At 42.9% G+C, this 16641-nt stretch overlaps 1 protein-coding gene across 12 annotated transcripts in view; it reads right to left on the bottom strand.

The window, feature by feature from the left end:
- Positions 1-16641, bottom strand: part of AMBRA1 (autophagy and beclin 1 regulator 1) — a 178220-nt gene that overhangs the window by 89713 nt on the left and 71866 nt on the right. For all 12 annotated transcript variants that reach the window (XM_032283447.1, XM_032283449.1, XM_032283440.1 and 9 more), the window contains 2 exons: positions 16399-16479; positions 15465-15565 (listed from right to left, as the gene is read on the bottom strand). In XM_032283447.1, the coding sequence (XP_032139338.1) occupies positions 15465-15565; positions 16399-16479 (182 nt within the window). The remainder of the gene's footprint in view (positions 1-15464; positions 15566-16398; positions 16480-16641) is intronic.

Here is a 16641-nt window from a genome sequence, read left to right as displayed (position 1 = left end):
AAAAAAAAAAAAAAAAAAAAAAAAAAAGGCCATGCATGGTGGCTCATGCCTATAATCCCAGCACTTTGGGAGGCCAAGGTGGGCAGATCACTTGAGGTCAGGAATTCGAGACCAGCCTTGCCAGTATGGTAAAACCCCATCTCTACTAAAAATATAAAAATTAGCCAGGCAGCCTGGGCATAGTGGCTCACGCCTGTAATCCAAGCACTTTGGAGGCCAAGGCGGGAGGATCACCTGAGGTCGGGAGCTCAAGACCAGCTTGACCAACATGGTGAAACCACGTCTTAAAAAAAAAAAATTTAGCCAGGCATGGTGGTGCATGCCTTAACTCCAGCTACTTGGGAGGCTGAGGCAGGTGAATCACTTGAACCTGGGAGGCGGAAGTTGCAGTGAGCCGAGATCGCGCCACTGCACTCCAGCCTGCGTGACAGACTCTGTCTTTTAAAAAAAAAAAAAAAAAAAAAAAAAAAAGGATGACTGGTGAATATACTGAATTTGTCTCTATGTGACCTGAGGCCTAATCTACGCAATTCACATTTGGAGTCCATAAAATAGTTTTAACCAATCTCAACAAGGCCAAGTAAAAGCTAAGTCCTATGCTTGAGAAGAACTGAATTCTTGCTTCTCCCAACTGCTGCTATATGAAAGCATAATGTGCCACAGTAATTGGGCACACAAAAATTCCTTGCCTTAGTTTTTAGGAACTTTTCTTCCACGTTGCTTCTGTTAAAGGAGCTCTGGATTATAAATGATGCCATGGGTACAGGTTCACTTACAGCCAATTAGTAAGCGCTTGCACAGTTAATTCTGTCAGTCTTACTCCTACACAGAAATACATTTGGCCCCAAGGGGCCCAACCACCCACAGAGCTCTTTTGCACATCTTTTTACCCTCCAGCACAGAAACAGAGGGCTATATCCTAGAAAATATCCAGAGAAAGAGAAAAGGTAGTTTCCCTGATATCATATGTCTAGGAAACCAGGGTCCAGCTTCTTATGTGGATGTCATTTCGAAATTCATTTCTCTCAATAACCCAAATAATTACCTAGGACAAGACATTTATTGAAAGTTCTAAATCTGTACATCTATATCCTTTGGTATCCTGCAGCTTTCCTCAGGTGAGGCCCCCATCTCTACTAGAATACTGAGAGTTAAAAAGAAAATGACAGTTTTTTTAAAAAGCCATTTGTGCCAGGCACAGTGGCTCACACCTATAATCCCAATACTTTGGGAGGCCAAGGTGGTAGGATTACTTGAGCCCAAGAGTTTAAGACCAGTCTAGGCAACACAGCGAAACTCTGTCTCTACAAAAAATACAAAAATTAGCCAGGCGTGGTGGCATGTTCAGTAGCCTCAGCTACCTGGGAAGCTGAGGTGGGAGAATCACTTGAGCCCAGGAGGCAGAGGTTGCAGTGAGCTGTAATCACACCACTGCATTCCAGCCTAAGCAACAGAGTGAGACTGTGTCTCAAAAGAAAGAAAAGAAAAAAAAAAGCAGTGTGTTCAGAGTGTGCTACCAGGCTACCTCAGATCTCAAAGGCTGCTTAGTTGTGGTAGCATGTTACAGTAATGGCCCCAAATGGTTCAAGCCTTCCTGTATTCATTGCCTTAGAGAGCCACCTTCCTAGTTTGGGGCTTACCTGAACAGCTTGCTTTAGCTGGTAGGATGGACAAAAGCAAACATGACATAAGGTGAGACTCAAAAAGTGCTTGTGCAGTAGGGCTTGATCTCTCCTGCTTCTTCTTAGACTCTTGAGACTCTCATGCCTGTAAATCTCAGCACTTTGGGAGGTGGAGGCGGGAGGATCGCCTGAGGTCAGGAGTTCAAGACCAGCCTGGCCAACATGGTGAAACCCTGTGCCTACTAAAAATACAAAAATTAGCCAGGCATGATGGCGGGCGCCTGTAATCCCAGCTACTGAGGCAGGAGAATCACTTGAACCCGGGAGGCAAAGGTTGCATTGAGCCAGGATTGCGCCACTGCACTCCAGCCTGGGCGACAGAGCGAGATTCCATCTCAAAAGAAAAAGAAAGAGAAAAAAAAAGAGAACCCTGAGACACTATGCGAAGCAGCACAGGTTAGTTTACTGGTGAATAGAAAACAGACAAGTCATCCCAGCTGACGCCAAACAGTCTGCCAAATGCCAAATATATGTGTGAAGCTATCTGTTATTAGTTTTCTATGACTGCCATAACGACCAGAAACTTAGTGGCTTAAGCAAGACAAATTTATTCTCTCTCAGTTCTACAGGCCAGAAGTCCAACAAGAGACTCACTGGGCTAGAACCAAGGTGTTGGCGGGGCCGTGTTTAGGTCTGTCTCCTTGTCCATTTCAGTTGTTGGCAGAATTCAGTTCCTTGCAGATGCAAAACTGAGATTCCACTCCTCACTGCTGGCTGTTAGCAGAGGCCATTCCCATCTTCTATCATTGCAGCAAGTTAATTGACCCTTCTGCCTTCCTCTTCCACTTTTAATGGCTCATGTAATCATACTAGGTCCACCCAGATAAATCAGGATAATCTTTCCACCTCAAGATCTATAATCTTAATCACAACTGCAAAGCCCCTTTCACCATATAAAGTAACATATTCACAGGTTCTGGGGATTAAAATGTAGACCTCTTAGGCAGATCATTATTCTACCTACTAAACTAAGATCATCCACATCCAGCCAAGCCATCAATTGACCACAGAGAAGAGCCAATGGCGCACATCAGACGAACTGCAATTGGATTCACAGAATTGTGAGAAACAATAATTGTCTTATGCCACTAAATTTGGGGGTGGTTTGCTCGGCAGCAAAAGCTAAATGACATAATGATGAAGGCTACACCACTTCCCAGGGTTATGCAACCCTCATCCCGATACATGCCATCTTCTTTGCTCTAGATCAACAAGCATGCCTTAAAAGTAACTGGCAGTTTTTTGTTCTCTGAGTCATAAAAAATAAACTAATTGACTTTATTCTTTCTTCTAGTCCAGATCTAGAGATTACTGATGAAATTTAACCAAAGTCTGCCTTATTAACACAACCAGAGAGAGGCTTTTTGCTCTACAACTTCGGAAGCTACATACATGAAAAAATATATATACACACTGCAAGTCCCAGGGAATGATTTCAAGGAAGGGCTATCTTTTGATAGAGCTAAAGCTGCTGGTGAAGAGGAAAATTTCACTGCCAACCAATTATCTCTCCTCTACGTATGGAGGGGTTTGGGGCACTGCCTCTTAAAGAGGAATCGCTAACTCTTCACTAGCAAAATTAATTTTCTTAACTGGGCTCCCCCTCAAATTTGTTGATACTTAAAGGTCTAGAAAACTTCAGTAGAAGGAAAATGCCAATAGCAAGTTAATGTCCTCTTGGCTCTTTTGGCTGACTTCCCTGTGCCTGGGTCTTGACTATTAATTGAATGCTGTTCAGATTCCATCTCAAAAACAAATGAGGATGGAGACCAGAGGCCTGCCTTCCCCAGACTGATAAGAGCAGCACGGTGCAATTATACCCGAACAGCTTTGTTTTGGAATGCAATCACCGCCCTAGCCTTCTTCCCAATGGGATGGCAACAGTGTAATTACCTCTTCAGGGTTCATTGTTTGGGAATATAATTCTTATACAGGGCCCTTGTTCCAGGGGAAAGGATCTGTGACAAGGATACAACAGCATATGTAGCCCCCTCCCCAGTAGCAGTCTTCTGAGCTAAACATACTATTTTTGTTCTCGCTTTTTTTTTTGAGATGGAGTTTTGCTCTTGTTGCCCAGGCTGGAGTGCCGTGGCGCAATCTCAGCTCACTGCAATCTCCACCTGCTGGGTTCAAGCGTTTCCCCTGCCTCAGCCTCCCAAGTAGCTGGGATTAGAGGCATGCACCACCATGCCCAGCTAATTTTCTATTTTTAATAGAGATGTGGTTTCTCCATGTTGGTCAAGCTGGTCTCGAGCTCTGGACCTCAGGTGATCCACTTGTCTCAGCCTCCCAGAGTGCTGGGATTACAGGCAAGAGCCACCGCACCCAGCCTATTTTTGTTCTCTGAAGGTAAAGCCTGAGATTAAATTTTAGCCTGTTTTTCTACCAACAAAGAATCAGATCACACCCAATGGTGGTTATGTTGGAAAAGTCCCAGTCTAGAGCAGGACTGCCTGAGAATTCCCACTCTGTCAAGTACTAGCTATGGTTTTGGACAAACTACTTCATCTCTTTTAGCCTAAGTTTCCTCATCTGTAAAAACGACAATGTATTATAGCAATGCTGCCGGTGATTAATATGTGAGAAGTTCTTGGAACAGTACTTGGCATAGAACAAATGTTCTTAGGAGTTCTGTTTTATTTAGCAAATTTGAAATACCATATTCCAAAGTCCCCATGTTTTACAAGTTTTGGTTACTACATCCTTGTAGTATAATTTGAAGTCAGGTAATACGATGTTTCTAGCTTTGCGGGGTTTTTGTTGTTGTTGTTTTTGCTTAGGATTGCTTTGGCTATTCAGGCTCTTTTCTGGTTCCCTATGAATTTTAGGATTGTTTTTCTCTATAATACTATTTCATGGTCAAATCTAAGCTTGAGTTACTAAATTCTGTCTTTTCACAACCCCTCTGCCAGTACAGCATGATGGGCAATGTTTTGGATAATTGTAAATTCTGTTATAGAACTGCCATAATCTCAGAGCTATTTGCCTGGGTGAAACTTCACTCTAATGAGCAGAAGTGACTGTGGATATTTCCATGTCATTCCTTTCATTTATGTTACCAGTTCAAGGGAAACCGTAAAAGACTGTTGTGAACTCTTGCTGTTGGGAGTCAGCAAATATTACAAAAAGCAGCCACTGGTACTATATCAATATGGCAGATTCTGGAGACAATTCACCTTTCTGGGCAGTTTCATTTGTGAAAATAAATATTCCTCACATGTTTACTATGCACCCCACTTCACAGGAACAAGGGGAAAACCCTGTTCCCAATGAGAACTTCAACCCTTTACCTTCTGTCTAGCTTCCCTCTGTTCCTTTGTACCCTGGACCAGTTAACTTCCCTGCATTAGGAAGGAATACTTTTGGCTTCTGCTTTACCAGCTATGAGCCACGAGAGTAAAAACCATGAGTTTGTTTACCAGGCATCTCTAGAGAATGTAGCCCCACAGCTGAAGTCAGTAGAAGTGATGCTGGGCCCCTTCTGCATGGTACAAAGCTGCAGTGAGTTAGGCCTATGATAAACTCAGGGAACTACCTCAACAGCCCTATAACATGAGAGACTATCTTTACAGGGTGAGTATGTGGTTATAAGATGACTCTCTGGTTCTGGGGTGACACTCAATGGCTGCCAAAAGAAATACCCCAGGAGTCTTAACACTCCCAAAGGTCCCCAGTCATCTATTTGGAGGAGTTTCTTTCCCCATCATGGCTTATACAAAGATATCCATACTTGCTCTTCAAGCTGAATGGCATGAGGACACAGGGGAAGGTTGGCCTTATGGATCAGCAAGTATTAAAGAAGGGAAATTAACACCCACAGACTGGCTCTACTTTGGTAGAAAAGGTGAAAGGTGCTGTCTGCCAGCTCCCACGGCATTTCCAGCCAGGTTGGAATAAACGAGGCTGCTTGGAGATAGGAAAAGGGAAACAGAAAGAAAAGCTAATGTGAGCTAAGGGTTTTAAAAAGGAGGAGGTTGGCCAGGCACGGTGGCTCACGCTTGTAATCTCAGCACTTTGGGAGGCCGAGGCAGGTGGATCACCTGAAGTCAGGAGTTTAAGACCAGCCTGAACAATATGGTGAAACCCCATCTCTACTAAAAATACAAAAATTAGCTGGGCTTAGTGGTGTACGCCTGTAGTCCCAGCTATGTAGGAGGCTGAGACAGGAGAATTGCTCGAACCTGGGAGGTGGAGATTGCAGTGAGTGCACCACTGCACTCTAACCCGGGTGACAGAGCGAGACTCTGTCTCAAAAAAAAAAAAAAAAAAAAGTAAAAAGGAGGTAGGGGGGTTATTAGCTTCTAGCATTCATACTGCTCACTTTGGTAAAAACTGATGGAGTAGATGGGACAGCAAAGAGTATTGTTCCAAGGCTCTCAAGGGGTGGTAGGGGATCTCTAATCCTAAGGAAAGTGTGAAATGTAAAGAAAGACAACAGCCAGGCACGGTAGCTCGTGCCTGTAGTCCCAGCTACTCAGGAGGCTGAGGTGGGAGGACTGCTTGAGCCCAGGAGTTCTGGACTGTAGTGCACTATGCCGATCAGGCGTCCACACTAAGTTCAGTATCAACATGGTGACCTCCTGGGAGCCGGGGACCACCAGGTTGCCTAAGGAGGGGTGAACCGGCCCAGGTCAGAAATGAAGCAGGTCAAAACTCCAGTGCTGATCAGTAGTGGGATTGTGCCTGTGAATAGCCACTGGGCAACATGGCGAGACTCCATCTCTTAAAAAAAAATACAAATAAAAATAAAGACAACAAAGAAAGCTGCTGCTTCCACTGGAAAATATAGGCTGTGACCTCACATTTGGCATTCTCCTTCCTCACATCTCCTCTGCAGATTTCCAGATCGTTGCATTTGTTCTGAGGGGTTGCAAAACATGTCAAAGCACATACTAATCATAACCTAAGAAGAGAGAAGTAAAAGAATTCTGGCATGATACTGACTCATTACAGATTACAGGGGCTCTTCAGCTGGCACCTTCAAAATAAGCAGTAATATCAAGGGCACACAACCATGGGACTTAATAAGCTTTGAGATCACTTTAGGTCTCAGGGAGGCCCCAGAATACAGAGAACTTAAAGTACAAGTAAATAGTGGCCCCTCGATCCAGACATATGGACATTAAGGTTTCTATTTTGTACTAATTTATACTCCCACCAACAGTGTATACACATTCCCTTTCCACTGCATCGGTACGACCATCTATTCTTTTTTGGCTATTTTTTTAAAAGGCAATTCTGACTGGAGTAAGGTGGTGTCTCATCATGGTTTTAATTTGCATTTCCCTGATGATTAGTCACGTTGAGCATTTTTTCTCATGTTTGCTGGACATCTGTGTATCTTCTTTTGAGAAATGTCCGTTCGTGTTGTTTGTCTACTTTTTAATACGATTGTTTTTTTCCTTGCTGATTTCAGTTCCTTGTAAATTCTGGATATTAGTTCTTTGTTGGACGTATAATCTACAAATATTTTCTCCCATTCTTTAGGCTATTTACTGTTGGTTATTTCATATAAATGACAAATGTCCTTCCAGTGCCCCACTTCCTCATGCTTACAGCCCCCCTCAAAAGATGAATGGGGACACATTCGGAGAGCTTCTTCAGATCATACTGAAAGATATATGTAAGTCCTTGATCCAGACCCAGGCTTATGCCCCTCCTTCCTTAGCTAATCGATCAGGATTGGCAGTTAAAGTTCCAGGGGTATTAGTAAATTTTTAGCGGCAGGGCCAAAACAAAACAGAAAACTGGGCCACTCCCTGGCTAGATGTAAACTCCCTGAGGGCATAACCATTTAATTATTCTGTCATAACCAAAGCTTTCTGGAAAATACTAAGCATTTAGAAAGTGCCGTGTACATTGGCTGGACGTGGTAGCTCACTCCTGTAATTCCAGCACTTTGGGAGGCTTCGGCCTCCCAATGAGGTCAGGAGGTCGAGACCATCCTGTCCAACGTGGTGAAACCCCATCTCTACCAAAAATACAAAAATTAGCTGGGTGTGGTGACATGCACCTGTAGTCCCAGCTACTTAGGAGGCTGAGGCAGGAGAATTGCTTGAACCTGGGAGGCGGAGGTTGCAGTGAGCTGAGATCACGCCATGGCACTCCAGCCTGGCGAAGCAAGAATCCGTCTCCAAAAAAAAAAAAAAAAAGGTGCTGTGTACATTTTAAGGTGACAATACAGAAAGGACACACAGGTAAAAGGTAAAGCATAAATGGAAAAAGATCAAGAGGAAATTTCCTGGGGAAAGAGAGACAGAAGCACAGAAAAACTTAGTCACACATATAAAAGGAACAGAAAAGTTCATTGACAAGGCCCAGTATTTTTCCCTAAAAAAGCCTGAAGAAGCACAGGCAATTCAGCTTGCAAACTGGGCTCCACATTCTCAGTAAGCATACTTCTCACTAGTGGTATAAGAAGATAAGGTAAAGGGCTGAGGTAGAAAGGACCCGAATGCTCCAGTGACTGGTGGACACCAAATAGGTAAAAGGCCCTAGGTGCTATAAGGCAACTCGGAAGGCTGAGTTCTCCGGAAGGAGTACTGCATTTACTTCTCTGTTTCCCAGGCAACAAAGCCAGCCTCTTATTCCCTTCACTTTCATCACTGGAGCAAAATGAAATGTAATTGGGTTAATTATTAAAGCAGCACTAGCCAGTACCACCACCACTAATTGTCCATTTATCTGGGGTTTATAAACAGCCATCTTAATTGATGTTTAGTTGGAATGTACCACTCATGTTATCTGCCTGGCTACTGGGTACCAGATGGGTACACTGCAGAAAGATAAAGGGAGCTCAAAGAGATAAAAAACCCAACACCAGAAATATTATGCATCTCTCTGTTCACTTTCATCTAAGTAATATCATGATGGGCCTTAACTGCATTCTCTATGATTAATCTATCCCAGATTTGCCAGTTCAAGTGAAGATCTGCTATATAGTGATTAAGCAATTTGTTGTATTAGACAGCTATGGTATCAGATGGTGAAATAAGGCTAATTCCTAAAAGTTAGCCAGCCTGAGGCTCTAGATGCCCACCCCAGTTGACCAAGTGAGACTAAAAAGTCCTCCTGAATATAATTCCCAAAGGTACCAGGGAAGTAGAGAACATCTGAGAGAGAGTACTGATGTTTTTAAAAGAGATGAGGGGGGCTGAGCATAGTGGCTCACGCCTCTAATCCCAGGACTTTGGGAGGCCAAAGTGGGCAGATCACCTGAGGTCAGGAGTTCGAGATCAGCCTGGCCAACATAGCGAAACCCGGTCTCTACTAAAAATATAAAAATTAGCCGGGCATGGTGGTGGGTGCCTGTAATCCCAGCTAGTCAGGAGGCTGAGGCAGGAGAATGGCTTGAAGCCAGGAGACGGGCGTTGCAGTGAGCCAAGATCTCGCCACTGCACTCCAGCCTGGGTGACAGATAAAGACTCCGTCTCAAAAAAAAAAATTAATTAATTAAAAATAAAAATAAATAAATAAGCGATGAGAGGGGCTGGGCACAATAGCTCAAACCTGTAATCCCAGCACTTTGGGGGTACTGGTGTGGGTGGATCACTTGAGCCCAGGAGTTGGAGACTAGCCTGGGCAACATGGCAAAACCACATCTCTACAAAAAGTACAAAAATTAGATGAACATGTTGGCGTGTGCCTATAGTCCCACCTACTCAGGAGGCTGAGGTAGGTGAATAGCTTGAGACCAGCAGGTTGAGGGTGCAATGAGCCGTGACTGGATCACTGCACTCCAGCCTGGGCAACAGAGCAAGACCATGTCTCTAAAAATAAAATAAAAATAAAAATAGAAGAGAGGGGTAGATGACAACCAAAAATAAAGTTAACGAGGAAAAGAAGGCTGGGCACGGTGGCTCACGACTATAATCCCAGCACTTTGGGAGGCCTAGGCAGGCAGATCATGAGGTCAGGAGCTCAAGACCAGCCTGGCCAGCATGGTGAAATCTCATCTCTACTAAAAATACAAAAAATTGGCTGGGCATGGTGGTGCACGCCTGTAGTCCCAGCTACTTGAGAGGCTGAGGCAGGAGAATTGCTTGAACCCCGCAGGCGGAGGTTGCAGTGAGCCAAGTTTGCGCCACTGCACTCCAGCCTGGGCAACAGAGCTAGACTCCATCTCAAAAAAAAAAGGAAAAGAAAAATAAATTTTATAAAAGGTATAGTTCTGTCTTCCCATACCAAGCAACAAGCATAAGGATGCCTGAGACAAGATTGCATCAATCAATAATTTAACACCATATTATTGGGTTTGTAATATATATAGATGTAACATTAGTATGTGTATAACAACAGAAAGGACGTAGGAGGGAATGGAGCCACAAGGGAACAATACATAGTGAAAAATGTTTCTGTATCTTACCAAAATTAAGTCTGTATAAATTGGAAGCTGATCCTAACAAAATACATTCAAAAATGAAAAAATGAATTTAAAAGACATATTAGATACTGATTTAATACAAATGAAGTCAGTCAAGAAGGCACAGAGGAATAAAAACATTATAAATACAGAAAACAAACTAAAATGGCAAAAAAAAAAAACCCCAAAGTATATCAATAATAATATTAAATGTGAATGAACCAAACAACCAAAAAGCAGAGATTGTCAGACTAGATAAAAAATAAGCTCCAGTTATATGCTTTCTATCAGACACATAGTTCAGATTCAAAGAGCTAAACAGGTTGAAAGTAAAAGGGTGGAAAATAATATATCATATAATCAACAACCATAAAAGAGCTGGAGTAGCTATATTAATATAAGAAAAAATTGACTTTAAAACAAAAATATTACTAGAGAGAGAGGGACAATAAATAATGGTAAAACAGTTAATTTATCAGGAACACATATCAACTGTAGATATATGTGCACCTAATGACAAAGTCACAAAATGTATTAATCAAAAACTGACAAAATTGGGTCAGGCGTGGGGGCTCACACCTGTAAATTCCAGCACTTTGGGAGGCCAAGGCAGGTGGATCCCTTGAGGTCAGGAGTTCAAGACCAGCCTGGCCAATATAGTGAAACCCTATCTCTACTAAAAATACAAAACTTAGCTAAGCCTGGTAGGATACACCTGTAATCCCAGGTACTCAGTGGGCTGAGGCAGGAGAATTGCTTGAACCTGGGAGGTGAAGTTTGCGGTGAACTAAGATTGGGTCACTGTACTTCAGCCTAGGCAACAGAGCAAGATTTTTTCAAAAAAAAAAAAAAAAAAAAACAAAATTGAAGGAAAAAATACAGAATTCAATAATAATAGAGATTTCAATAGTCACCCTCAATAAAAGATAGAGCTAAACAGAAAATCGGCAAGGATATACAAAGCCGGAACAATACCATCAACCAAGTAGATTAAACTGGGATCTACGGGACACTCCACTAAATAACAGCAGAATACACATTCTTCTCAAGCACATAGGTAACATTCTCTAGAAAAGCCTATACACTAAGCCATAAAACAAATTCCAATAAAATTTAAATAAATAAAATTGCACAAAGTATGCTCTCAAACCATGATCAAATTAAATAAAAAAATCAAAAACAGAAGGAAATTTGGCAAATTCAAAATATGAAAACTGAACAACACACTCCCAAAAAACTAATGGGTTAAAGAAGTCATACTAAGAAGTGACACTGTTCAGTAAAACAGTGTCTTTTTTAATATTTTAAAAGAAGAAGTCATAAGACAAATTAGGATAACTGGGCACAAAGCCATCTCTTGCTCAAGACACTGGACCAGGCCCTAATGACCTGTGGCTAGGAGCAAGAAAATCCTGACACTTCCCATTGATTTTAATCAAAATAGTAAATTAAGTATATCAGGTCCACATCTGCTGGGAGCAGATGCTCATTAGGATGAAAGTAAAAAAGATTATGCAGGACAGATAACTAATACCCTACATTACCCAGGCCCCTATTCCTCAGAAGTTTTTTGTTCTTCCAGTAATTACCAGGAAGCTGTCAAATGCCAAGCTTATTTCACTTTTATGAGGCCTCAAACATGCAGAAAAATATTATAAGCTTAAGAACCTTTTGGCAGATACTCCCTACTTGAACTCAAACAAAACATGGCACAGATGACAGGACAGAGTGCTCTTTTTTTTTTTGAGATGGAGTCTTGCTCTGTCACCCAGGCTGGAGTACTGCGCAATCTCAGCTCACTGCAACCTCCACCTCCCCAGGTTCAAGTGATTCTCCTGCCTCAGCCTCCTGAGTAGATGGGATTACAGCTGCCCACCACCACACCCGGCTAATTTTTGTGTTTTTAGTAGAGGCAGGGATTCACCATGTTGGCCAGGCTGGTCTCGAACTCCAGAACTCAGGTGATCCACCTGCCTCAGCCTCCCAAAGTGCTGGGATTACAGGGGTGAGCCACCACACCAGGCCAAGAACAGAATTCGTAATCAGGAAGACCTGGTTTAAAGTTCCAGGTCAGCCTCTCTCAATGTGATATTGGGCAAGTGACATCAGTTTTCTTCCCTACAAAATGGAAATGCTATCACCTACCTCACAGAGTTGCTGCAAAGATTAAAACAGATAATGGGGGAAAGACAGTACCTGGCCCAGGGTAGGCAGTCATTAGCTTTATTTCCATCATTTCAGTTGCTGTTAGTACACGGAGCTAGTTGTCTGCTACAATGTCAGCAGGGGGAGCTCCTCTGACTTTTGTATGTTCTCCCAAAATTTTACCTGGTAGAGTTGCCATAGCTTTATTAGTATTTATAGCTCTTTAAGTATGGGTCTAGAATTTGTGTTGCTGAAGATGGGGAAAGGCCTGGGTTGATGACCAATTGGAGGCTACCAGGAACCTACGGAATTGCAGGTGAAGGCACCAAGATAAGGAAGAAGAGATGAAATACCTAGACTATCAAAACACGTTTTTAAAAAATTTTTAGTATTTTTAAAATTCTTTTTGCAATAACTTACTCTTCACCTTTTAACACTTTTCTATAGTAGCTTCTGTTTTCTATTATTGCTCTCAGTCTCTTGTGGGAGGAAGTAGAACAGATCTTGATTTTCTGCAAACCTGTTTTTGTTGATGATTCTGAATAGCTTTGCTTAGGGTCCACTGAGGACTCATTGGCACTACAGTACCGGCCACAGCCCCTAAAACTGCAGGGGTATGTCTGCTTTGTCCCTCCAGGTCTGCCCAATTTCCAACCTTCATCCCTGCAAAAAGCAACTCACCATACAAAAGTTCCACTTATGTTTAGAGTAAGACTGAGACATGGCTAACCAACTAGACTTTGAGCTACAGGAAGGCAGAGATCATGTCTGTCTTCTTCACTCTGGTAGCCTAGAACAGTGCCTGGCATATAACAGCTACAGAACAAACGTCTGCTAAATGTAGCCGTTCTGGGACCATTACAATCTCATTCCAATCATACAAGACAAAGTGCCTTTCCAGGAAAATTGGGAATGCTTACTGCTAAAAGGCCAATTGCTCTTTCACTCTGAAAGCTATTATTATAGCAGCTCAATTACATGATCACAAGTAAGTTTAATAAAAAGCAAAACATCTGTATCCAGGAGGGCAAGAAGGCTCAGGAAAAGGGCAGTTACATAATAAGATTTTCCTCAGCAAGCACCGCTGGATCATAAAATCCTATGTCTAGGAACCATTTAAATAGAAGAATTAAAACAGATAAAAACACTGAAGTTCCCTGGGAGTTCTCTCCCTCTTATAAAGTCCTAGGAAAAAGAATGACATTTTAATCCTTTGTCCTTTAAAACAACTGTGAGGGGGCAGATTGGGAAGGTGGTTTACAGTCCACTGCCTCTATTCCTGTGCTTCCTAGAAGCATCACTCTGGGCAAGTTAGCCCTCTGGGCTTCAGTTTCTTCCACTGTTAATTATGTAATAGCACCTATCTCCTATGATTACTGGAAGACAGAAATGAAATATGTGTAAAGTGCTTAAAATACTCCCTAGTATATAGCAAGTGCTCAATAAATGTTAGGATTTTGCTGCTGTATTATTATCATTGGAATTTTCTCAAGAGAAGAAAACAAATGATACAACTGCCAATAGAATCTGGAGGGTCATCAAAATATCAACAAATGATAAACACTCTGTAATATGTATCTAGAAAAATTGGTAGAAACTAGTTTAATGGTGAATGGAAACCATCTGCTAATCTGACTCAAGAGTGAGATTCTAGGGAGTCTAGAGTTTCTGGTCCTAATGGCACTCTGCACCCTTTGATAGATTTTCTCAGCAGATTTCACATCTACAAACAGCCACCCGCTGAAACACAGCCCCTATATTCAAAGGTATCCATAGGTGTAATTAGGCCATTTGGGGTCAGACCACTAAGCATAAAGTAGAAAACAGGAAATGGAGGTAAAGAGGTCTGTCTCGGAGACAAGGCAGAAAAAAAACAACATACAGCTGTTCCCCCAAGCTAAATGCCAAGGAAACAGAAATCTGCCAGCAGTAGAGAAGCAGGAGGTGCTGTATGGGGCGGTGGAGGCAGATGTCTGGAACAAAGAAGGGTGGAGAAGAGCTCTGGAGTATTGCCTGGCAGCAAGTGATTATCTGCCAGTGAAAAGCTTCCACGTGCCTTCAGTGAAGCCACACAGAAGTGCCAGGCGAGGAGAGGCACGGGCCACAGCATCTGTTTTACAACTAGGGCCAGAGCCTCCTCAGATGAGGCTGTCAGGAGACTGTGGTGTAGTCTGCTCTCTTGCCAGGCCAGAGCCTATGAAGTCCTGGTGTCTGACAGAGAAACCACTGAGGTTTCTGGAATTTCTAAGCATTGATGTTGGATCAAATACAGTATTTAGGAAAGGCCAGATCCCATGGCCTTGATGCTGTCACAGCAGCTTGGTTGGGAAATCACAAAATAAAGCTTGTAACATCCTCGCAGCCTGACAGTGCCACTGCCTCAAGAGATCCCTCCCTACCTTTAATCAGCACATGGCCCAGATTCTCCAAAACAGAATGTCATTTTAAAACTTTTAATAAAGATGCTTATTAAAGATACCTCTAAATGTAGCTTTTTATACCTTTTATGCTTTTGCATTCATAAATTTATAAGTTGGCAGTGGAGGTGGGAGGGAGGGGGGAGGTGATGGGGAAACAACCTTTGCCACATACAAAAATGGAATTCTGCTTTGTTTCCTTCTCTAGAGACTGACCAGAAGCAGTAGCACATACCACGTCTCAAAACACAATCACATTACGCCTCAGAGCCCAAAAACATGTCACTAAGCTATTCAAGCATCACAAAACTGCCTCTGTGGGGCTTGCTCAGCCCATTTTCTGTTCTGTGGAGATTTCTGAGCCAGCTCCAACGGTGTCTCCCTTTTCTCCTTCCTCAGAAGATTCCACAGTGCCTGGAAACTCCATGTGCTGGCAGTACCAAAGGAGTGGGGAGATGTGCACTAAGCTAATCAAATCACAGGATCTGGCTCATGAGTATCTCACCAACCGAAACATAAATATGACACCTTTACCATTGAAAGTCACCTGATCCATTGAAAGTCAGTTACCATTCAATTAAACGCATAGCTAGAATTTAATTGCTGGATTAAGAAACAAACAGTTTAAACAAATAATTTAAAAGAAAAAAAAAAAGGTCTGGGGAAAGTAGGAATAGAGTAAGAGAAACATTTTTCTTCAACCCATTTCCTGCCTTGAAGTAAGGAACTGAATATTAAACCGTGACCCCAAAGTAGAATGCCAAGACACCATCACATCAACATAGGTAAAGGAGGGAGCAGAGTTATTTGGCTCCTTGCTCCTTCACATTTTCAAAAGCCAAAGAAACATTTCCTTACCTGCCAGGACCCTGTTAACAGAAGAGTGAGTAGCCAAGCCAGGCTGTCCACGTTCATGAAAAATCCCAGCATAAGGCAAGTACTCAGGCAGCAAGAAACGCCTACAACAAGGAATCACATGTGAAAAGCTGACTAAAGACTACCATAAAACAAAGGAGATACTACCTACACTCAAAAATCTAGGCTAAGGGACCCACTGAATCCACAGAAGCCCAGAAAGGAATAAAAACTCCCAAGATTGGTCCTTCCACAGATTGGTATCTATCTTTTTCTTACCCCTCCTTCTAAAGTTCCCCCAACACCTCTATTCTTAAACAGGATTCTCCCACCACCGCTTTTTCATCTCTTTTCAATGTGGCTAACCATCATCTGTCAAGAATTTAGAAGGCAGGGCTGGGCTTTAGGGCCACCAGGAAACAAATCCAGATATGGACAAACCAAAGACCAGAAAGTAGGTTTAAAACTAAATCCTCTGGCTGGGTTGGTGGGGGTCTCACATTTGTAATCCCAGCACTTTGGGAGGTCAAGGCAGGTGGATCATGAGATCAGGAGTTTGAGATCAACCTGGCCAACATGGTGAAACCTGGTCTCTACTAAAAATACAAAAAATAGCCGGGCACAGTGGCAGGTGCCTATAATCCCAGCTACTAGGGAGGCCGGGGCAGAATTGCATGAGCTCAGGAGGTGGAGTTTGTAGTGAGCTGAGATAGCCACTGCACTCCAGCCTGGGAGAGACAGGGAGAGAAGAGAAAGAGAAGAGAAAGAGAGGAGAAAGAGAGGAGAGGGAATGGAGGGGAGGGGAAAGAGGGAAGGGGGAGGGGGGAGGGAGGAGGGGGGAGGGGACAGGGGGCAGGGGGAGAAGAGAGAGGGGAAAGGGAAACGAAATCCTAGGTTCGAACAAAGGCTTCCTCTGTTGCTAGCAACTGGTTCTTACCTTGGGACAAAGCGTCCAAGCGACGGTGCAGACATCCGGGCGTTACGTGGAGCTCGGTGCCTGGATCTGTCACCATTGTCCCTGAGGAAAACAAAAAGACTACACATAAGAGAGTCACTCAGGCAGAATCGCCCACCAGCCCAAAAAGGAAGCATTCCCAAAACTACATTCTTACACTTAGGAGAGGACCCCACAGAAATTAGTCATCTGGTTGCTCACTAATTAGGTGGCACATTAATAAAA

This window comes from Sapajus apella, unplaced genomic scaffold (genome assembly GCF_009761245.1).
Source record: "Sapajus apella isolate SASKATOON/1434 unplaced genomic scaffold, GSC_monkey_1.0 scaffold14, whole genome shotgun sequence".
Lineage (NCBI taxonomy): Eukaryota > Metazoa > Chordata > Mammalia > Primates > Cebidae > Sapajus > Sapajus apella.
The sequence above is the reverse complement of the archived record's forward strand: the minus strand, read 5'-3'. Positions and strand labels throughout refer to the sequence as shown.